Source organism: Ictidomys tridecemlineatus, chromosome 6 (genome assembly GCF_052094955.1).
Source record: "Ictidomys tridecemlineatus isolate mIctTri1 chromosome 6, mIctTri1.hap1, whole genome shotgun sequence".
Classification (NCBI taxonomy): Eukaryota; Metazoa; Chordata; class Mammalia; order Rodentia; family Sciuridae; genus Ictidomys; species Ictidomys tridecemlineatus.
This window is the reverse complement of record NC_135482.1, coordinates 3,883,091-3,906,210: the sequence shown is the minus strand read 5'-3', so window position 1 is coordinate 3,906,210 and position 23,120 is coordinate 3,883,091. Positions and strand designations below refer to the sequence as shown.

The 23,120-nt window shown below is 59.9% G+C and overlaps 1 protein-coding gene across 4 annotated transcripts in view; it reads right to left on the bottom strand.

The window, feature by feature from the left end:
• The window catches only part of Phf21b (PHD finger protein 21B), a 65,190-nt gene extending 43,928 nt beyond the window's left edge, over window positions 1–21,262 (bottom strand). Inside the window, exons 1-2 of one of the 4 annotated variants that reach the window (XM_078052563.1) lie at window positions 20,790–21,262; window positions 19,834–19,899 (exon numbers count right to left, since the gene is read on the bottom strand). In XM_078052563.1, coding sequence (XP_077908689.1) covers window positions 19,834–19,899; window positions 20,790–20,843 — 120 coding nt within the window. In that variant the 5' untranslated portion in view covers window positions 20,844–21,262. Of the gene's footprint in view, window positions 1–19,833; window positions 19,900–20,082; window positions 20,244–20,789 lie in introns of those variants that run through there. The other 3 variants (XM_078052560.1, XM_078052561.1, XM_078052562.1) reach the window with 3 other exon arrangements.
• Between the last annotated feature and the right edge of the window lie 1,858 nt (window positions 21,263–23,120).

Below are 23,120 nucleotides of genomic sequence, written 5' to 3'. Positions count from 1 at the left end.
AGTCCACAGACAGTGCTCACGCCCTCCGGCTGAGTGGTGAGGACACGGCAGCTCATGGCTGATCTGCCTCCAGGACTGCCAAGCCCTATGTAAGTGTGAAGAACCCAGTCTGCTTCCTTGGCCACAAGAGTCACGTCTCCTCCTAGGGCTGGTGTTACATGCAGGCAGCTTACAAAACACTTCCACCTGCAGTAGGACCGGGGTAGTAATGGTGGCTGTCACTGTCACCCCTGATGTCATCACCCTCATCACGTAAGCACCACTCCATCATGGTGTCTGTCGACACAGCAGCATCTCCCACACCACCACCCATCACCACAGCACCACCACCTCCAGTCACCATCGCCACCGCCATCATCACCATCACATCACCACCACCTCCAGCATCACCGTCACCATCGTCACCACAGCACCACCACCTCCAGTCACCATCGAGGTCACCATCGAGGTCTCCATCGCACACATCACCATGTTCTGCATCACCATCCCATCTCCACCCTTGAGTCACCATCATGACTACTATCAACGTGTCACCATCACCCGTATCATCACACCTCCATCAAAACCACCACCATCACCACTAACGTCACCTTTATCATTGTCATCATCACCGTCATCGTCACCACCACCAGTGTCACCTCACACTAGTTATCAACCATCATCACCAGCACCACGATCATCAAATCACCACTGTGACCCACAGGAATCCAGAGGTCCTTTCTTGAGGGGTACAATGATGATCCAGGCTTTGGATCAGGTTGGAGCTTGTTAAAACAAGGGGGCAGCCCAAGCAGGAGACCTGCCTGGCCAAGCTCCGGGCCAGCAGGTGTTGGTGTCTCAGACACAGTCAACAGTTAACACTGGGACATGAGGCTGAAGAAAAGATCCAAGGCCTCACAGGAGAGGCCATCTGTCCACTGCAACCAACTCTTGAATCATACCCCGCAGGCCGCGGACTGCGGAACTGTTCCCTGGAGCCTGGCGCCTCCACCTGCCGAGGTCCTGGGGTTGGGGGAGAGGTCGGGCACAGGCTGGCTCTGGGCCCCGCCAGGCTCCAGCACAGCAGCTCCTGCTCTGAGGGACTGGCGCCTGGGCGAGAAGCGGAGGAGACACGGGAATGAGGCTGTAGGCAACGGGGAGCTGGGATGACGTCCACGCACAGGTGAGCGACATCACGGCGGAACTTCAAGGCACCGCGTGAGCAGCAGCGCGGCTGGAAGAGGGGAGGCTGGAAGAGCTCCCGGGAGGCTTCTGGACCACTCCAGGCGAGAGCGGCTGAGGTGGCCAGGGCGGGAAAACAAATGTCTAGGAGACGCAACTGGTGAGATGAGGACAAGGATGTCCCTGAAGCCAGCACCAGAAGGTACAAGCAGGACACATGGCCTCTTTCCAGCCCCCGCCGTGTGCTGGGCTCTGGGCTGGGAGGCTGGCCCCACGACCGAGTCCTCCAGGAGTCCCCGTCCTTCCTACAGTGGGGCTCCTTCCGTGACAGCTCGCTGTCTCCAAAGAAGGCCACTGCAGGCCCAGGCCACTCATCTTCAGAGCCATGCACCTCCCTCTGAGGTGGCCGGGCCCCAGCCTCCTGCCCAGCCTTTATGGAATGGCCTCACGGCCGAGGGAGGGACAGCAGGAGCGTGTGGGCCAGTCCTCAACCTCATCTTTCTTACCGTAAAGCGACCACTGGTGGCAGGGCCTGAGACCCCCGACTCTGCTGCCCAGATCTTAGCCGCTGTTCGTGAGTGAAAGATCCAAGGGAACCGGTCCCACCTCCTGCAGGCCACGTCTCCCGGGCAGAGACCTGCCAGGGGCTGGGGAGCCCGCGGGAGGCCCCCACCTTCCCTGGCAGTGAGGTCAGGACTATGACCCCCGAGTCACAGGACACAGTGCGGTGGAACGTGGCCACGCTGGACGCCCCAGAGACGACCGGCAAGGCTTTGGCTCCGCGCAGGCTTGCCCTCTGCACTACTGAGAGGGTCCAGTCCCCCTGGGGCTGTGATCCCACAGGACTGCAGACAGACCAGCACCACTGTCCACAACACCCAAAGTAGGAAGCAGCCCGTGTCCCGGACAGACAGACAGACAGACGCAACGTGGCCCATCCATGGGGTGGAAAACCATTCAGCCATAGAAAAGAAGGGAATTCTGGCATGTGACCCAACATGACGGGCCTCGGAGGCAAATCAGCTAAAAAAGACACGGTGGGGCTGGGGCTCAGTGGCCAGTGCTTGCCCAGCACGTGGGGGCACCGAGTCCATCCTCAGCACCACACAAAAATCAAAAAATAAAGACACTGCGTCCACCTACAACTAAAAACCTAATAAATAAATAAGTAAATAAAGACACATGTGTGACGGTCACCTGAGGTGCCTAGAGTCGTCAAGGCAAGGGGGAAAACGGGGCTGCCGGTACGGGGAGGGGACAGGGGCTGCTTAATGGGCAGAGGTTTGGCTGGGAAGACAGCGGCACTCTCGAGAGGGCTGGTGGTGGCGGCCACATGACGTGGATGGACCTGCTGTCATGGGACCATGCACCAAAAACTGGCAAGGTGCTGAGCCTCACGCTCTGTGTGTGTGTGTGTGTGCGCGTGTGTGTGTGTGAACATGCCTGCCCATAGCAATGCCGGCCCAGGTTCTTCAGCAAAGTCAGGATGTGCAAGCAAGAAAAGATGCCCAGAGTGCACGTGGAGGAGGCGCTGAGCCACTGGAGGGACAGCAGCAGGGGGAGCCCGCCACGCAGTCGTTGATCCTGGCCCTCAACGGGGTCGGGAGGAGATCAAGCCATCCCAGCTGAGGGACCCGTCGGCGGTCAGTGCTCCTGACTTCAGGTCTGGGCACCGCGAGGGCCGGGCAGGAACGAGAGGCCCCTGGAGAGCGCAGAGGCCTGGCACGCAGTGAAGGGTCCCGCAGTGGAAAGAGATGGGCACCTGGCCACCCTGCAGGCGAGGCAGACACCCTGACGTATCATGGACGGCAGAGGACCTCTGTGTGCCGCGGCTAGTGCTCCAGTGACGTGGGACACAGGAGACAACAGCACTGGGTCCTGATGGGTCTCCTCCCTCGGGGAAGCAGCAGAGGGCCTGGGGAGCCACAGCCGGGAGTTAAAGGGCCAGGGCCTGGTCACCCGCAAGGGCAGCTCCTTAGAAAGCTGGGGGGAGGTGACACCCAAGACCCGGCTGGGGGCTCTGTGTGACTGACTGTCAGTCTGTCCCACCTGCATCCTGTGCCCCAGGGAGGCCCTCAGGCCAGGTGGCCAGGTGGCAGAGGACCACCTGGGCACAGGGGACAGCACTGCTTCTCCAGCCAGGTTTGCAGGCGGAGGTCTCTTCCAGGTGCACTCAGTGAAGAGCAGCCGGGCACGAGGGTCTTCAAACGAAAAGGGGTGAGCGGGGGCCTTGAAGACCCGGTGAGAGGGGTGCGTCTGACCCCAGGTGCAAACACCCTCCTCTAGCGAGCCCCTCCTGACCTCCTCAAGGGACAGGGGCTGGACAGAGGGGTGGACCGTCCTCTCAGGGCACATCTCTGGTCTCCAGAGGTGCTGAGGTTGAGCAGGAATTCGGCTGTTAACCCCCTTCCTGCCTCAGAGGCCACGAAGGACCGCAAGTGACCACTCCTGGGAGAACGAGTGTCTGGCACTGCCCCTGAAGCCACACGGCAGGGAAACCGCTGCCCAGGGTGCAGGATGGGGCAGCACACCAGAGCAAGGTGCTCGGCACCCCCACCTGCCCCAACCCAGGGTGGCGAGTGTCACGCAATCTCACGGGGACATAAGCAAAGAGGAGGAGGACGAGCCCGGGGAAGAACTCAGCTCAGGCCCCACCTGCAGTGCGCATGGTCAGCTTGGCCCGTGGGACCCTGGGGCCTCTCGGTCAAGAAGGTGGCCTTGGGCTCGGGTTGTGGCTCAGGGATGGAGCGCTTGCCTTGCCTGTGTGAGGCCCTGGGTTCCATCCTCAGCAGCACATAAAAATAAACAAAATAAGGTGTTGTGTCCATGTATAACAAACAAACTGTTTAACAACAACAAAAAAAGAATGTGCCCTTAACAAAATCTGCCGCCTCTGGCGAGTCTGACCTCGAGCAAGGACGGCACATTCCCAGCCCCGTGGGCTCTGCAAGGACCCCAGACTCCAGAGGCCGTCCCGCGGGTCTCACCCCTGCCTCCTGCAGACCACAGGGCATCCTGGACACCTCATGTCCTAGACGCTCAGCGCCACCCACAAACCAAAGCCAAACCCCACCTGCCCCCTGCGCCTCTCTTTCCCAGACACCTGCACAGCAAGTACAGAGACAGCGGCTGTCAGACGGGGGTCAGGGAGGGGACTTCGTGGCTTGGAGGAGGGGGCGGAGGGAAGGCACAGGCCGCGAAGCCTCAGGAGCAAATGGGCCAAGGGACAGCAAAGCCCTTTCCACCCACAAAGGGGGGATTCACGCAGAGATCACGCTGCCACCTAGGAGCTGGGGACGTGGAACAGTCACTTGATGTTTCAGGGCCTCATTTCCTGGAGGGGAGAGTTGCCTCTGGAATCTGGGGCTGCCCTCCCTGCTGTGGACCCTGAGCAGGAGAACCATGCCCTGCGGGTCCCAGAGGAACTGGGCACTTCTCACGCTCGGGGCAGCCTGGGGAAGCCAAGGCCTCTGCCAGAGCACCCGACCTCCTCTGCCCCCTCGCTGGGCCTCACAGCCACTCCTGGACACCTGCCACATGCAGGGACTGAGGGCTCTGGGACGGTGGGGAGCCTGGGTGGGGACACAGGAGCCCACAGTCGGGTGCAGATGGCGTCCACTGGAGATGACAAGGAGGCAGTAATGGGAGAGACCGAGGCACCCTCCACCCCCCTCCTGCCCAGCACCCGAGGGCCATCCCAGAGTGACCCACTGGTCTTCCATGAACATTCTCCATGGACCCAAACCAAGGCACCAGAGCTGGAGGGTGTGAAGCACGCACAGCCCCAGAGGGACAAGTGGCCCTTTATAAACAACCTGCACATAGCACCTATGTCCAGGCCACACCCACCTGCCCAGTCCCATCATGTGTCCAGGGCTACAGGACAGGGGTCGTGGGGGGACCCCACTCAACCAAACTCATTACAGCAGTGGGTGTCACAGGACAGACATGGGGCACCACACAGGGCTCCCAGGCAGGGGGCAGCAGGGAAGCGGGCCTGAAGCCGGGATGGACCCCAGCAGGACGTGCAGTCGGGCTGCACAGAGGAGGCATGTCCCTGCGGCGGAGAACGGCTGGGCAGCTCCTAGGCTCGGTTCGACTCACCCTCAGCCACCGAGGTGTGGGTCCACTTGTTACCACGGCACAGCCGACCAATACGATGCCACAGCTGCATCGCCCTCCTGGTCGCAGGGCCACTGTCCCCGGGACAAGGCTGAGAAGGTGTGCAAACTCAAGAACCCCCTGCAGGAACAGGCGTCTCAGCAGGACAGAGACCCTCCCGCCCACCTGTGAGGAGAGAAGCCCGACAGCGTCCCCATCAACTGGCCACTGGCACTCTCTACCCACAGGAGACCACGGTCCACCCACAGCAAAAAGCAGGGGTCAGGTCACTGTGAGGAGGGCTCTGGCCGTGGCTTCTTTGTGCCTTCCAGCGGCATAGCTGGAGTGGGGACAGGGTCCTCAACCAGGGCACAGCTGTCGGAGCACAGGCAGGGGGACATCAGACTGAGCCACCGGAGAGACCTTAGGGGCTGCCTGAGCCCCAGCCGGACCCAGGAGCAGGAGGTCCACCCCACAGCCCTCTTACTGTCCTGCCAACATTGGTCAGCATGATTGGGGCCAATGCCCCACACAAGTGACCCCAAATGCACCATCCCATAAGCCTCAGCACACATCCAGGAGGCAGGAACCTCCGAGAGGTGCCCTTCCACCTGAGGAACCACACCTGGACGTGGGAGGGCAGGTGGAGCCGGGCCCAGCCAGGAGTCCAGGCCGGCTCTGTGCCTTCAGCCCCCAGGGAGGAGCTGCAGCCCCGCGGCCCACTCCCTGTCCCCCCAGCAGAGACCTCGGTTCTGTCCCGGGACGGGAGGACCCTGGCACACAAAGTGCAGGTGTGCCATCAGGTGCTGGAGGAGAGGAGGAAGCTGGCCTCCTGACCTGAAGTGGCCTGCGGCAGTGGCCCAGACCCTGCTGGCCTGATCAGCCATCCCCAGCCTCCACACCCATGGGCTGGCCCTGTCCTGTTTCCACTTCACCGGGAAGAGGTGGTCACTTCATCCCCATTTGACAGACTCAGAGACCAACTCCCAGACGGTGGGCTCCTCCCCAGTCTCCTGCTGGGGGGGGGGGGGAGAAGAGGCCACAGCCGGGGACCAGCCACTCCAAAACCACCTGCAGTTCAGAGACAAGCTTCCCCACCCGCCCGCATGGGCCCCAGCTTGTTATAATCTGCCTTGGTGTCTTCGGGGCCCTGCTGACCTTGAACGACCTCAACCTGATGTATCTGCAAAGACCCTCTTTTCAAATAAGGTCGCATTCTGAGTTTCCAGAAGGAGAGAGTTTGGGGAGACACTGGCCAACCCAGTGCCTCTGCCAGACTGGAGTTGGGGGATGGAGCTGTTGGGGTGCCCACACACAGGACGCAGTGGGCTCCTCGCGGGTGTGCCCCGATGGCAGAGCGCTGATTGACACCCTCTGGAAAGGCTGTCATGAGTGGCCCGGAGGCTTTACTCTCTGAGGCTGTTACACAGCAGCTATTCTGAACATGGTGAGTCAGGAACATCCGGGAAAATCTGGGGCTCACCCGAGTCGGTGGCTCTCCAGAGCGGAGAGTGTGACATTAATGTGTGCGCCCTTTGGAAAACCAGCCAGCTGAGGGCGTCACCCGGATTCGTCCTCAGTTGGCAGCAAGGAGAAGCTGTTCAGAAGCAGGACAGATGGAGGGGGAACAGGCAGCCTCTTGTCCTTCCTCGTGGCCATCCAGCCTGCAGGGACGCGGGGCTCCCTGTCCCACCCCCTAGGAGACTTGAGGCTTCTACAAGCCGCCCGTCCCCGTGGGACTCCACTTCCTCATCTGTTACCACCAGGCTCAGAACACACGGTCGCCACACCACTGAATCGGCCATGTGTAGCTCAGCTCCCGGCTGTAGGGACACACCCGGGAGGAGCCCACAGTGTCCGGCATGACTGGCACCCCAACAGCCCCTCCCTCCCAGCTCCAGTCTGGGCTGGGCATGACCAGCTTCCACGGGCAGACGCACTGGGTTGAGCAGTGTCCCCAGACTCCATCCATCTGGAAACTCAGAATGCGACCTTACTGGAAAAGAGGGTCTTTGCAGATATAAAAGACCCTCTGGTTGAGGTCAGTCGGGATCAACGAGGCCCCTGAAGACTTCGAGGCAGAGCCTGAGGGAAGATGGCCAGTTGATGTGGAAGCAGAGACCCAGTGTTGCACCCACCAGCCCAGGAGCGCCAGGAGCCCCGAAGTGGGGGGAGGCGGGAAGGCCCCTCCCCCAGCGCCTTCAGGAGGAGCACAGCCTGCTCACCCGCTGCTGACTTCCGGCCCCCAGAACTCGGAGAGAAGTACTTTGTTGTTTGAAGCCCCCAGTTTGTGGCCTCAGGAACTTGCTCAGTAGGAGTTACAGCTCGGAAGGAAAGCAAGTGACCCAGGTCCCTGTGCTCAGGAACAGCCGTGCCAGGGGACGGTCCCCCAGCCTAGTGCCCAGCCCCTTCCTCTCGAGTGCTGCCCTCCACTTGCACCTGGTCCAGAGGTGGCCCCGGCCACACGTCCCCATACCCCTTACAGGCTGCCAATCACAGAATGAGTTACACCCCCCTCCTCCACCCCGGCCCACCGTTTGTGAATTAGTGTCATCAGAAGAAAGAAGTCCAGATAAAAACACCCAGTCCAGGCGCGCAGATCAGCACCCCCGCGAGGGGCCTGCAGCGGCAGCACGGGGCACTGTCACGCAGCTCCACCTTCAGGCTGGCCACCTCCTTCTGCACCGGCTCCTGCCAGCCAGCAAGGTCCTGGCCCCAGCGCCATGTTTACCTTTTTCATCAATTAAACAAAGCTGAAGAGAGGCCGTCACAGCCTCGGGAGAGCGGGTGGGCGCATCCCTCCCCCCCATGGGGGGGGGGATAAATTACTGCACAGTAAGTCCAGCCGCGCCAGGATGTAATAAAATGTGTTGCTAAGATACAAGTACCAAGAAGTTCATTAAAGGACACTTTAACCGGGCTGCCAGGCTCCTCTCCCTTCCAAGGCAGCTTATTTGGTACTGTCCCTTGTGTTTATAATTAGATCCCCAGTAGGAGAGGCCGCGGGCCCATTCAACTCCACTCGGCAGAGCAGGATGACTTCAGCGAGACCCTGGCTCAGGGCGGGGCACGGAAGGGGCTGTTGCAAGACAATCTCACGAATGGAAACAGATCCGAGTTCCACTTAGTTACCTAAGTGGGGTTCAGACAGCCTGGACGAACCCCAACAGCTCCCTGCACCGGCAACCTGCAGGGGCTCAGGGGCTCCACGGACTGCAGAATCCTACCCCCAGGACCCAGGACTATGCCACAACCTGGAGTCTCATGGCTGCAGCCTTGGCACATCCGAGCTGGACCCCCCTAGTAATGGCCAGCTGTAAGTAGCCACCACGCAGGATGGTGCCTGTGGGCAGGAGGTGATGGAGGGGTCACTGCCAAAATGATGGTGCTACCAAGGGGAGCAAGGCCAGAGGAGGGACATCAGAGCCTATGCTCAGGTCAGGGTAGCTGCCCACCCAACTGGGCCTGAAGGAGTTTGCAGCCAGGGGTCAACACTGGAGGAAACGTGGCAGGGGCTCAGGTGAGTCACATCAGCCTGCAGCAGTGTCCTTTTCGGCTGCACTGCCCTGCCCGCTCCGCACAGCAAGAAACCACGCTGGCACAGGTGAGCAGGCTTCCAGAGGCCGTGCCACCCAAGCACAAGGGAGAGGCTCAAGGATGCTCTCCCTGCCCAAGGCCGGGAACCCAGGGTGTCAGTGGCAGCCACAGAATCCCTGATGGCCACAGGGTTCCTGAAGCCAGAACCTCAGCATGCAAGAGGACCATGCTGCCCCCCGTCCCGGGGCCAGGGGGCTGCTTCTCCTCTGGGCTTGAGTGGTGGCTGGGCAGGCGAAGACCTCCAGCAACCAGCTCCCGCGGTCAGCTCTTCCTCCAGCCTGGCAGGAGCCAGCCTGAGGGTCACTCCCAGCCCGCAAGCACTTCCTCTAGCTGTGCCGTCCCGACTGAAAGGCAGGAGTGGCCACGTTGGAGGCCCTCGTGTCCACCAGTTCTCGATCTCCTCACACTCCTGCTCCCCAGCCACACGAGCCGTCACGGGAAGCCTGGGCCATTTCCTCTGCCAGGAACACTCTTCCCACAGAAGGCCACTGGCTCCCTCCATCTTCTGCAGGGCTCTGCTCCAACGCTGCCTTCTCAGGGACACCCCCCCACCCCATCACCTCGCTACAACCCCACTCCCAAGGCTTCCCCCTCCCCTGCTTCTCGCCAGGGCACCCACCTCCCAGCCCCCCCATTCCCTTACTATCTCGTTTACTAGGCTCCTCTGGTCTGGTCCCTGTCTCCCCTCTGCCTGAGAGCACCCCCGGCGCCCGGCCACAGCCATGTCTCCAGCACAGTGAAGGCACATGCTGAATGTCACCTGCTCATACGCCCAGGCTGCCAGCGCCCTCCTCACCAGGCCACCCTCTTCTGGACACACAGAGCCACCCAGGCCTGGGGAGGACGTCTAAGGCACAGAGGGCTCTGTCATCTTGGTCCCTTTCAGTCTCTTCTGCTGAATGTTCTGGGCACCTGGGTGTCTTTAAAGCCCAGCCACAGGTGGCTCCTGACCACACTTCCAACATGCTCAAGGCTGTCACCTCCAGCGCCTGCAGCTGTGACAGTCTCTAGGGCCCTCTGGCCTCAGCCTGCAGTGGCCCCAGTGACTGTCTTGTCACTTCCCCTTCCAAGCCAGAACAAGCTCTTGGGGACCTTCTTGCAGTGGAAGCTGGGAGCCGGGGAGCAGCGTGTGGGTGGAGAGAACCCTGCAGCAGGGGGGCTGTCAGAGGGCAGTCAGGAGGTCACATGGCGCGTCTCTGTGCGCGGCGCACACCGCCAGGGCACACTCATCACGGGCGAGCTTTGGTGTTGCTGACTGTGGGAACTGCTGCCTGTCACTTGGTGAGCTGCCCTCACACTGAACTCTGGATCACAGCATATATATGCACATATCCTTAATTACATCCCCAAGTTCAACTGCACGTACGGGCTGGCTTTCCGCCTGAACGACGTCACGGAGAACCCCTCTTGCTCCCTTTCCCTGCTCCCCTGCCCCAGGCCCTTCTCTTTTCTGGGGCAGACAGCCTCTCCCAGCTCCACCCAGTGACAGCCTGTAGACCCCTCTGCTGTACACTCAAGACCCCGCAGGCAGGCAATATGCCCCCAAAGGCAACAGCAATCACAGCTGTCGGCTCCGCTTCCCTCTGGGAGCCGACTCCCCCTCCCCCTCCCAGCCCACGGTGGGCCTCGACCCCTGTGTACACACTCCGTAAGCAGCAGGTGTACACCAGGGCTGGGAGAAACCGTGTGCAGGTCCTCCTCCCATGCACCCGGGACACAGAGCTGGACACTCACCCACCTCACAGGCCAGCAGCCATTCCAATTCAACAGGTTTCACAATCAGATGATTTCGAACACACGAGGCTGGGGAAGGTGGCCCTCTCTTACTTGTACCAATCGGAAGTCACCTGCTCTGAGTATCTGACAGCTGTTCTGAAACCAACAGGATGCTGCCGGGTTCTCTCCTGGGGGCCCTGTTGTCCACACACAAGGGCAGGTCCCAGCACCTCTCTCCTGGGGCAAGGCTCCAGGAAAGCAGCTTCCCACAGGAAACTTCAGCAAACCGGAGGCTCCCCTGAGGCCACAGTGAGATTGGTGGGAGACGAGCTCTGTCCCTGGACTTGATTCCCCTGCCCCACAGCCCACCTGCGCCCTCGGTCTCCCTGGTGTAAGACAGAGTGTGCTCCAAAGCCCCGTCTGATACTCTCACCTGAAGGGTTTGGCGTCAGAAGTCGTCTGCCAAGTCCAGGCCACATGGACCCTCGGCTCCTACCGAGTCCAGGCCTGCGTCCAGGCCTGTGGCCGGATCCCGGCTCTGGACACACCTAACACCAAGGTCTCTGCAGTAGCCTGTGCTCTCCCGCGGCGGTGCCGCCTCTGGCCCGCCAGCCTCCGTTTCCCATACCATGTTCCTAAAGTAGCTCGATGACGTCAGAGAACACCCCTCACTCGGCTCCTCTCCTGCACAGCAGCATCACACCAGCCCACGGACACCCACTCCGGACGGCCCTGCCTGGCAAGCAGCACTGGGCGACCAGGACCAGCCAGGGGGCCCCTCCTGCCCCTCCTCAGGATGAGGGTCAACTCAACCCTGGGCAAAAATGTGAAGTCCCCAGCGGGAGCGGCCCTTCCCACTGCGCCCCAACCAGACCTGCAGGAGCACCAAGCCAAAAGCTAAATCGGATCACGTAAGGCGCAGCCCGGGCCAGTCGGCGAGGGACACCGGCTATTGGCAGTACCGGCTATTGGCAGTCAGAGGCCGTAACGGAGCGAAGCCGCGTCAGCAGTTTCCCCACTCGGGAGCGGCTACTCGAACAATCAGTAACAGCCAATAAAGAACCTTAAGGAGGCATATTAGTTCTTTCGGAGAATAGAGGCCATTTCAAAATGAGACGAAGCCCCCCCTTAATGCATAAAATCCCAACGTCCGTAACAACAAGACGCGGCACCCAACACACCCAGGGGCTCAGGCCGGGTGTGGGGTGGCAGACCAGGGCTCGCAGCTCGAGCCAGGGACTGTGCTCTGGGGTCAGCCCAGCTCTTGCTGGCAGGGCTTCCACAGTGCAGCGTAGAAGAGTCTTCCCTGTCCCCAGCCTGCGCCACGCTCCTCAGCAGGTGTCCCAGGGAGAGGAGGAGACCTGACCCAGGCCTCCTGCAGACTGCTCCCACTTCCTGCTTTGGGGACAACTCACGCTCATGGCCGCTGACTTGCTGGGGCTCATCTCCTGCACACCAGCTTGGCTTGCCTCCACCTGCGCACAGGGCAGTGAGAATCCACGCCCAGCTGCTCACCTGCCCAGCAGAAAGCACTGCTGCTCCTCCCCAGGGCCCAGCAGGCCAGCGCAGGTCAAGATCCCAGAGCCCCGAGCCGGCAGCCCAGAGCGGGGAGACCCAGCGAGCCACCGGACCTCTGCAGGCTCCAGGCTCTTCCCGAGCAGCACAGAAATCAGCAGCAGGCCTTCCCAGAGGGCCTCCGAGGGGAAACTGGTTCTTACAGTGCTGGAAGGTGGGGTCAAGCCACACACAAGCAGGACACGGGGTCCGGACTCAAGGTGCCACCTCCTCACCTAATTCTCCCGTCGCCCCTTAGTATCATTTCTTGGGCAAAACCGCACGGAGCCCGGTGCTGACCGGCAGCACGCTGCTGTTCCCGTCTGCCATCAGGAACCGGAGCCTCTGAGGAGGCGAACCCTGCCCGGCACGGGGCTGCCAGAGGACGGGAGGCTCCCACCTGGGCCTGTCTGGCCTAAAGCCTGTGCCGCAGACCTCCATGTCACAGGCCTCTCGAGACGGAAGCGAGAAGCCCACACAGCACTCTCCCCGGGCTGTGTCCAGGCCACAGACACCAGGGTGGGGGCCGTACCCAGCCGTGCAGGTGACCAGGGTGACTGCAGACATTGCTTCTCGTCCAGAGCCCCCAAAGCTGACGCCGGCCCCAGAGCAGAAGCACGCCTCCGCAGACAGAGCAGGGAGCAGCCCCGTTGACCAGCGGCTTCACAACTGAGAAAAAAAAGGGCACCGAGCCCAGGATTCGGTCACTGAGAAGACAAAGGCATCCGAGGAAAGCCCACTAAATCCCGGGGGAATCGTGGCCAGCAGATGAGGCATCTTCAGGCATCTCACCAAAACATCCAAACCTAACTGAAACCAGGTGCACAGTCGGACAGCAGGTATCAGAGGGTAAAGTATCAGAGTGGACACTCTGGACTGGCTGAAGAGGACAGCGCAGTGTCACCATCAACCTTCCCCAGGGTGGCAAGAGACAGGACACCGTGAGTGGGGACATGGAGACGGCAACAGTGCACTTCCCAGGCCAGCTGGGCCTCAGTGGGCAGAGCACCCAGGTTTCCCCCGCACTTGACCCCTCAGTGCCCTCCATGCCCACCTGGAACGTGGGAGGGGGTCTCACTACAACCCCCACATCACAGACTGGAAGTGAGCTCAGAGGGCAGGAGGACGTGGCCAGGGCACTTGGCTAGGTCAAGAGCACTTGGGCCCTGGCTCTTCCGGTCATGTCCCCTCATACCTGACAACGTGGTGACCAGGTGGAGAGGAGGTGGGGCCAAGGCACAGGGCGCCTGAGGCTGGGGGCAGAACCGGCAATTCCATTCTTTCCAAAGCTGCTTGGCCTTGGGAAGCTGTCTGCCTCTGATCTGACCAGCAGAGAAGAACCACAGACATGTCAGGACGGAATCTTTAAAGGGAGCGCTGCAGCCGCACGGGGCAGTGTGCACAATCTGCCTCCAACACTTCCCCAGGTACAAATGCCACCTCCTTGGGGCTGTCGCACAAGCCCCACAGAGCACACCATCCCGCCACTGCTGATGGCCAGGCATCCCGTGACAAGGCCTCGCTGGGGGACAGGTAAACAGAGTCACCTGCTCCCAAGCACTGTGAGCAGAGACCAGGGGAAACATCTGCAAGAGTGAGGCATCACCATCACTAACCCTGTCACCCACCTCCACTCCATGTCCCCAGAATCTGCTGGGAGCTACGAGTGTTTCTCGAATTAACCCAGTTGCCTCCAACCCACGTGCACAACCCTGGCAGGTGTGCAGACAAGTTCGGCAGCCACTTGTGCTGTCCAGATGACAGGTGTGCGTGCGTGCGTGCAGAGTGCAGCCGCGAACACTGACGCCTGACACCGATGGCATCCATGAGCCAGGGGGGCAGCGAGGAGGGGACCCTCCATTACCCGACCTTCAAACCTGTGCTGTGGTTCCCAGACGCACGGCTGACGTCACATCAGAAACTTTGAGTAGAATCTTCTCTATTCCTCTATGTCACAGGAACAGCAGACCGTGGACCTCGGCCTTTCCCAGTAACATCTCACTTCAGGTCAGGAGGACGGTCATTAACTTCCTGACTTCAAAAACAGATCCCTCCTCTCGTTTTAGTGACACGATCCTGGGCGGAACTTACGCGTACTACATAGGCTTTGTGTGTGTGGTGTTGTTGTAAACTTCGACACACACAGATGTGTTATTTATCATTCTATATTATGTAGGAGCAATAAAAATAAATTCAAAATAAGATGCAACTAAATTCACCCAACACAGATGTGTACGTCATGCACATGCACTTTTGTTTTCTTTAAGCAGTTTCCCTCTGAGTCACCTTGTGGAGGCTTCCAGAGTTGTCCCCCACAAACTTCTGTGCTCTGGAGAAGGCAGGAGAAGGTCCCCTGCAGCCCCCACCCTCCCCATCTGATCACACTGGTCACTGGTGCTCTGCATAGGTGCCCAGCCTCCTGCTCCCTGGACACACACAGCGTGGACCATGGAAGCACCTTCCCACAAGGCAACAAAAGGATAAGCAGCTCACCTGCCAGGGGACCTCAGCCCCCCCACTCCCCCCTGGGAGTCTGCTGTCCACACCTTCTGCCTCAGGCCCCTACCACATCAAATCCTGCCGTTCACACCCTTCCTTCTCTGGCCACAGCTCCTCTCTCTTGGTTTCACTGCCAGAAACACCTCCAGCACACCTGCCCCTCCTGCAGGGTTTCCTCAGGCCCTTTCCTCCAACCACCAGCTCCACTGCCCACACCCAGGGTCCTGGGAACACCCACCCCAGGTGACCTGCTCCAGGAAGCGGTCCTCCGTCTCCAGCCCACAAACTCAGCAAGGCTTCCCCCAGCACAGCCTTCACAGCCCTTTTCCAGGAGTCACACGTCACTCCTCTGTCAAGTCCGCCAGGGCTGGGAGCTGCTCCGCTCCACTCTGGGGCCACTCATCCACTGCCTGCCGACTCCAGGCGGGGGCTCCTCTGGGCCCACCACATCACCACTGCTAACCCCACTCCTCCCTGTCCTGAAAACACTGAGCAGACCTCCCTCTGCCACCGCCCCACCCAGAGCTTACAGTCAGATCAAGACAGTAACGCAGGCACTCCTCAGAGGCAGGGCGACACGCAGGGTGCCAGGGACCTGCGGGAAAGCAACCAGGAGGGCCCTGCTGCCAGGCTAAAGAGTGCAGTGAACCCCCACTCCCTCCAGTGGAGGACAGGCAGCAGGCAGGGCCCCTGAGAGCCATGGGGACCCACGTGACGGTTGTGAGCAGGCAGCAGAGTGATCCCATTCTGATTAAGGCACTCACTCTGGTGAAGGCAGACACTAGAAGGAACCAGAGATTCAGCACACAGCTATTAAAAGCCAAAAGGAAGAACCCATCCAAACAGCCATGGAGAGGTGAACGGTCTAACACAACGCACTGCCCCACAGAGGGGCAATCAGACACAAAAAGGAACCACATACTGACCTGTGCTACAACCAGGGCACCCTGAAACCTCACAGTAGGTGAGGTTGGTGGTCTGTGACCCCAGGTGGGAAGTGCGCAGCAGGCCACTCCAGAGCAGGGGAGCAGGCACTTGGGGCTGGAGGGCAGGGCAGCCCAAGGGTTCCCTTCTGGGTGATGAACACTATGAAATGCACAGGGGCAGAGGGGCCTGGAAATACAAGGCCCCCAATGGCTTCCTTTCTACAGGTGAGTGACGTGTGCAAACTGGGTATCAATAAAACTGTTCTGTCCTCCTTTAGGTGGACACAGTGAGGAGGCTGCTGCTGTCTTCCAGGGTGGTGGGGGCGTGGAGAAAGGCTCAGGCAGAAGGGCCCCAGCAGGCTTCAGCTGTGCAGGGGGTGGTCCAACCCCACACCGACACCACACAGGGCACAAGGTGGAGCCTTTGGAGTTGGCCTGAATTCCGTCTCTGGCCTATAATATTAAACAATGCTGTTTCAAGCATGAGAGGGACACTCTAGAGGAACATCAGGGGATATTTCCTGACGGGAGCAGGCTTGGGAGGCGAGCTTAGAGAAGAGGACGTCCTCTGACCAAGCAAAGACCATCTTGGAAGGGAGTGCTCTGGGATAAACCTGCTGCGGGCTTCAGCAGGGGGAGCCTTCCAGGGGGAACCCCATGCTCCAGTGACTGGGGAATCCTGCCGAAGACATGATTTAGTGCCTGAGGGAGCACACGCACACACCGCCTTTCAAGAAGACGGATTTTTATTGCTGTGCTAGAGGACAACCCCTTGGAACCCAGAGTCCATCAAATGGATGGATGGGGCAATGCGCAAGGCCCCAAGTTCACCTCCAGGGTCTCTAGGCAAGTCCACATGAATATGAACTCAAGTTCAAACACAAGACTCTTCAAACTCGGACAGACTGGATGGCATGAAGTCAGGCCTGGAGATACCACCTCACAGGACTTCGAAATGCTACAAGAACACGAAAAGGGCGGGTGGGAGCCTCCAGTGTTTACGATGGTCTGTTATTTACACGGAAGTGCTTGTTGCTTGACAATTTAGATAAAAATGTTACTGCCTCTCTGCATATGCTGCAGATTCATGGTGTAAAAACCACTGGAGCAGCTAATGGAGTCTTCACACATCATATCTTGTTAAAGAAGAGGGGTCCAACCTCACCAGACGCAGCCCAGCACTGAGGTGCACACGACCCCAAGCACAACCTGCCTGTGTCCCCCGTCACAGGTCAGCTCTGACCAGCTCCCCCAGGCCCTTCTGATTCCCCCAAGGAGAAAATATGAATTTCCTTTTCAGACAGCAGGGTCCCATGGCGCGTAGCTCTCCATTTAACCCAACCCCCCAATGATGAGAGGAAGGAAAACTGGACAAGATTTATCTCTCCACTTCTGACCGACAAACTACCTGATTCTGAGTCCTTCACACACGTATCTATATAAGAGTAACTGAAAACATTCCAATGCTAAAGGGCATGAATGAGAGGCCGATGGCAGCCCCGAAGATCCTACGTAGCGGCTGTGTTTCCAACACGTGGATAATGGGGTCATCCGTTCATTTTACTATCTAGTTCATCATCCTCTGCACGTGCACTTTTAATTGAAACTTAACCTTTATATCCGATACTCCAAGTGGGGGCAGCACACACACAAAAAGAAATCTCTGGAGGTGGTAAGATTTTTTTCTCCAAGTGACTCTAAAAAGGAATCCTACCTTTAATTTCATGTTGAGTTAAAAAAAAAAAAAAACTTTGACATACAAGCTTTAACATTCCTACTCCCACATTTTGGCTCCTCCTGGACAAGTTTTGGGATATCCAACAGAGGGCCTCTTCAAAGCACATCCTAGTCACCTCCCAATGTGTACCTCCACCTTTCCCAGGCCAAGTTGCCAATCACTGCGGAGGTCTCCAAGGAGAGAGGGAGGGGAAATGTTAAGTCCACCCAGCTCAAGACATAGGTGACCCCTGAAAGATGCAACTTGGCCAGCCCAGGAGAGACAAGGCGGCTTGATTAGCATGCTGAACCAGGCCTCAGCCCCCTCCCCTCCCTTTTATGAGCCCTTGTTATATAAAATGCCACAAAGAGAACCGGAAAAGCAACAACACTTGCAGTTACAAACACAAGTTCCGATGGCAGGCCAAACCCTGGCTGCTGACCAGATGTTATTTTTAGTCATCTAAAAGAGAAACATTTTTTAAAGGCCAGGGAACAAAAGTTTTCTCATTTCCTTTCTTTCTTTTTACACACACACACACACACACACACACACACACACACACACACAAAGATGGAGGTGTATGTGTCTTCAGTCGTAGGCATCCTTCCCGAGTTCAAATTTAAAGGCAAAGGCAGCCTGAGCAGGCAGCTTCTGGCCCAGCAGCTCCACCACCTTCAAACAGGATTTTCAAGTGTTTCTTTCAGCCTTATCTAAATTCCAGCATGTCGGATAATAAATAGCTACTCATTTACTATCATCATAAAAATTTAAACAGCCTTGAAACAGTTGCTACAATACAGAGGAAATGATCAAACCTAAGCTCCGAAGAGCCACTCCAAATAGTAAAACTATTGCCACGAAGCGCGTACATAAAGACATTGTTGCCGTGAAAGCCGCCGGGTGCCGGGCTCCTGTTTTAAATCTACTCCGAGCATAAGAGTCAACAACTTGCCGTTTTATCCAGCGAAAAGGGGCCTAGTAACCCTCAGCTATTACTCTACAGATTTGGTGGTGCTGTTTTTTTTTTTTTAAATAAAGTATCCGATTTGATCCTACACAGTGATTAAACATCTTTGTGCTCCGCAGAGAAGGGTCTTCCAACCCCTCCCCCTCCAAAAATGGCATCGAAGCAATCAAAATGGTAATGCCGGGCCTGGGTCCCCTCCCCCCGCGAACTCCCCGACTTCGCCGGGGCCGCGCGCCGGGCCCCCCTCCGGCGGGAATGGAAGCTTCCACTCCCGGACGGGGGCGCGCAGCCGGGGGGTGGGGGGCCGCGGCACCGACAGAAAGGGGTTAATGCCGCGTCGCAACCCCGCCGTCCAGCCGGGCGCCCCCGACCGGGCGCGGACCCGCCGGAACAGCCATCTTTCTTTCCGGTCGCCTCCTCGCCCGCACGCCCCCTCCCACCACTTTTCAACTTTAAAGACTCGAAAGGAGCCGCGGGGCCGGAGTTGGCCTCTCCGCCGCGGCGCCCCGCCAACCGCGTCCCCGCCTCTCCCCCTCCCCCCCCCCCGCAGGGAAAGCCCCGCCCGGGAGGGGGCGCCCCGCGACGGGGGAGGGGCGCGGGGCCGAGCGGTCCAAGTTTGGCGGCGGTGGCATTCCGAAGGAAGCGCGATCGATGGCCAGGGGGCGCGGCGGCGCGGGGCGGGGGCGGCCGCGGGCGGGCGGAGGGCGCAGAGGAGGGGCGCCCCCGCCCGCCGCCTCGGAGCCCCGGGAGCGCCATTGGCTGCGCCGCTCAAAGTTCTCGGCTCCGCGGCGGGGAAGGGGCGGGGGCGCCGCGCGGGGGCGGGGGAGGGGCGGCGGGGGGCGGGGGCGCGCGGCCGGCCGAGCTCCGGCGGCGGCATCTGTTCGTGGTGCTGAAACCCGGAGCGCTGAGCTCAGCGCAACTAAGTCACAATGGACAACTTTTCCTCCCCCGAGGAGGCCGCGCGGGGGTCTGTCGCAGCACCCCCCACCGCGGGAGCTCCTGGTGGGTCCCCATCTACCCCTAAGGCCCAGAGACCAAAGTTGGAGCAGAACCGGGGGGTCCCGGGGGCGCCTTTCTTTTGTTCCCGGGAGCTGGCGTCAGATTCCAAGAATAAAAAGTGAAGCCGGCGAAGTGGAGGGGAGGGGGGCGCCCAGGGAAGGGTTTTAAAGCGAGATCTTCCAGGGAAGCCAGGAATTGCTTCCAAGTAGTTTGACGTCCAGGCTCGAATGACCGCCGTCCTCCGCCCCCACTCCCACCCAGTGTGGGGCTGGGGACGCCGAGCCCGGGGAATTTACACGTTCCAAAAACATGTCCACCAACTCAAAATGGACGCCGGGCTGCCGGCGCCTTTGAGGTGCAGCTTGTCTTTTTCGGCCACTGCCGGGGCCTCGCGCTCACCCTCCGTCGTCACGAACCGGCTCTTTCTCCCCAGAAACGGGGGGGGGGGCGATAACTTCGAGGGCTGGAGACAGACCCCTGGGGGAGTCTGCGAGTGTGGCGCCTACGCTGGCACTTTTCAGGGTGCTGTCAAAGTGCCCGGCGACCCCTCCGGGGCCCCTCGCCTCAAGTGGGGGACTGGTCCCCTCGCTTACTTGTTTGTCACTGAGCGTTGCGATCCGCGGCTGCCTTTCGTGGAGCTGCTTCTTGAGGTCGCCGTTCTGCGGAAACACGGAGGAGCGGGCTCAGGCCGGCAGGCCGGGGGTCAGGTGCGCCCGGGGCCCCATGGGCCACGGCACCCCGCCGGGCACCCCAAGGGCCAGGACGGCCGCAGCGCGCCCCAAGTTTCCCTGGCCGGGTCCCGCACGCGCGGCGACCGGGCAGTGCCGCGCGGGGCCGCTTACCTGTGGCTGCCGCCTCATCGGGGCAGCTCGCGGGGCGGGGCGGGGGCCGAGGCCACCCGGCGGCGCGCCCCGAGCCGTGCAAGTTTGCAGGCCGGGGTGGGTGTGCGAATGAGTGTGAGTGTGAGTGTGTGCCGGGGGAGGGGGGAGGAACAAAGAGCCAAGTAAACACGGCGAGTCCGTGTCGAGCAAAGCTCATAAATATTCAAGTCGCGTCCTAATCTCCCCAACACACACACGCGCACGCCGCAAAACCGCTCCGGCGCTGGCCGCCACGCCGATGCTCGCGGACCAACAATCACCAAAACTACTTTTGCGAATAGTGCAGGACTCCGTGGGGGTAGAGGCCGAAGGAAAAGGTTGGAAGGGAGCTGTCCACGCTTCCCCTCCCCGGGACAAGCTCACGAAAGGAACCCCTCCCGGCTACCCCTGTCAGGAGACCCTGCAGCGATTAAGGGAAGATGCCGCGATCCGATGCCAGGAGCCCTCAAGCCTCAAACAGTGCAGGATCGCGCGGGAGGAGGGTGGAGAGGGAACCAAGGAGGGGGCCGAGCTACGCATACTTCCCCTGCCCCAGGACGGGCTCTAGGAAGGGGCACCCCAGCCAGAGGGACCTTGCGACCAGAGAGAGAAAACTCGGGTCGCGGGCGCCTCCACTCCCCAAACACGCCCCCGTCTCCCACCTGACCCCCCAACCCCCAGCCACCTACCTGGTGGCGCGCGAGTTCCACGGAGAGCGCCTCGGGCCGGCTCTGCAGCTCCATCCCGGCAACTTGGGTGGCACTTTGCGCTCACTTTGGCCCCCGATCCCGGGAAGTTGTGCGGATCAGCTGGGGGCGCGGATCCGGCGGGGACGGACCGGGCCTCGGAGGAGGGGGAACGGGAGCCCCCTCCTCCACGGCCGAAAGGGAGGGGGGCGGGCGAGAGGGAAGAAAGGCGGCCGGTCGCCGCGGCACCGAGCCCGCGGCCGCCCCAACTCCTCACGCTGCGGGGCAAGTTGCGCGGGGTCCCCGGGCTGCCAGCGCGGCCCGGCGCATGGCCCCCAGGCGCCGGGAGCCCCGCGCAGCCCCGCGCGCGCGCCCCGCCGCCGACCGCGCCAGCCGCCCGCCGGCAGGGACTATATTTCCTCCGGCGCGCGCGCCTGGATCTCGCTGGGCCTCGGCAAAGTTGTGCCTCGGCACGATGCTAATTCGGCAGTGCCCGGATGGAGCGGGCCGGGGCGGCAGGGGGCGGTGCCGGGGCCCGCCGCCCGCCCCGCCCCCGCCCCGCCCGCGCGTGCGCACTTCCTCCCCGCCGCGGCCGGGCGCCCCGAGCGGAGAACAAAAGTGGCCGCCGCCGAGAGCCGCGCAAACTCGCCGGCCGGTAGCTTCGGGCTGCTGGTCCCCGGAACTGCTCGGACCTGGCGCTCAGATTGGGGCGCCCCGTGATGTCCTTGTCCCCGTCCCCACCCGGGCCCGAGGAAAACGGGGCGCCCCCGCCCCCCTTTGCTGGGGCGCGCAGCCTAACTCCAGGGCTAATGCCACTTTGGCAGGGGAGGGGAGAGGCTCCTTTTCTCTTTTCTTCTCCCTCGCCCCGCACTGCACCTTCTTTCCCACTTCTCCCTCTGCCCCCGCTCCACCTGCCCGTCCTGTTTCCTCTAAAGTATCTTTCATCGTCTCCCAGGGCCCTGTTCTGCGACTTGGGGGACTAAGTCGGTCCTGTCGCCAGATTCCCCATCGCCTGATGGCCACCGTGTTGTTTAAGCACTGTGAAAATTGATCTCTTGAATGTGCCTTTAATGATTTTTTTACACTCACAATTAAACTCTCAACAGATGTCCCTGGACTTTTTAAGACAGTTGTTAAAAATCGTAAACATGCCGGGTCAATGTGACATAAAACAATTATAACTAAGCTACGGAGATCACATTTCAAAACTCCCAGCCCCACAGCCGGAGGTTAATGTCCCCGAGTCAATATTACCACGGTGGAATTACTGTCCTCATCAATGAATGTCGGAATGTTGTGTGCCCCATGGTAGCACACGCATACGCTGGGAAAATCCTGAAGAGAAAGGTGCAACAGTATCTCAAAGTAAATGTTGAAACTGGCAAATAATTTTAACTCTGCACACCTCCTGAGCACAAAAATACCAGGGCGCACAAAATCAGCAATGTCCTTCAACAGATGGCCCCGCGTCCCACATTTCTTCTACTGTCAGCACGTGAAGCCCCCATGTTGCTCCTTCCTCTATTAGAACATTGCCACAACTGACTTAGGCTTCGTCCTTCAGCTGTGGAAGCCCCTCATTCCCTTAACCCAGCACCTAGACTTCAGTGAGCTTTGTTATCAGATGAAAAACTAGCAAGTGTCCTAAGTGGTTGTGATCCATTTGGTCCAGCACCAAGCAGGGACAAGCAGTTTTCATAAACACAAATCAATAAGGTTAACTGGGGTGGGAGGTGCCGCCTTGGGCCAATGGGGTCAAGGCCCTGGCTCCTCCCACTTCCAGTTTATCACACTCAGGATGCGCCCCCATTTACCCACCACCCATTTCCTTGCTACACATTGAACCCGCTTCTCACACATGCAAGCTAGACTCCAGCCCTGGGGTTTTGCTGGGCTGAACAGCAGCTGGCCAAGTGGACTGCCCTGGGCACCTGTCTTCTGAGGACCAGAGAGAGTACATGAGAGAAGAGGACCCCTACTGTTATCTCTGTGAATGTCAGTGGCTTTTGGTAAAAAATCAGAGTAATTTCATCGTCCATGTGTGGTAATTAAATCAACAGAGAAGACTCGGGTTGTCCTAGACCCACACAGACTCAGCAGATGCTGGGCAGAGGGCAGAGTGGCTTCTAGGGTGGAGACTTTAAAGCATTGTTGGAAAGTTCTGTTAGTGAATTCGGATTTCACTGATAACCATCTGTGTGCCCCCCCCCCCAGTTACCTACTAGGAAGTGGTCTGAGCAGTGAAGACCATGGTTCTGTGCTGATGGTGGGGATTGGAGTGTGCTGAGGGAAACCCAAACAGAAGTTCTGTGAGCAAGCTGGGAGGGAGCCCCG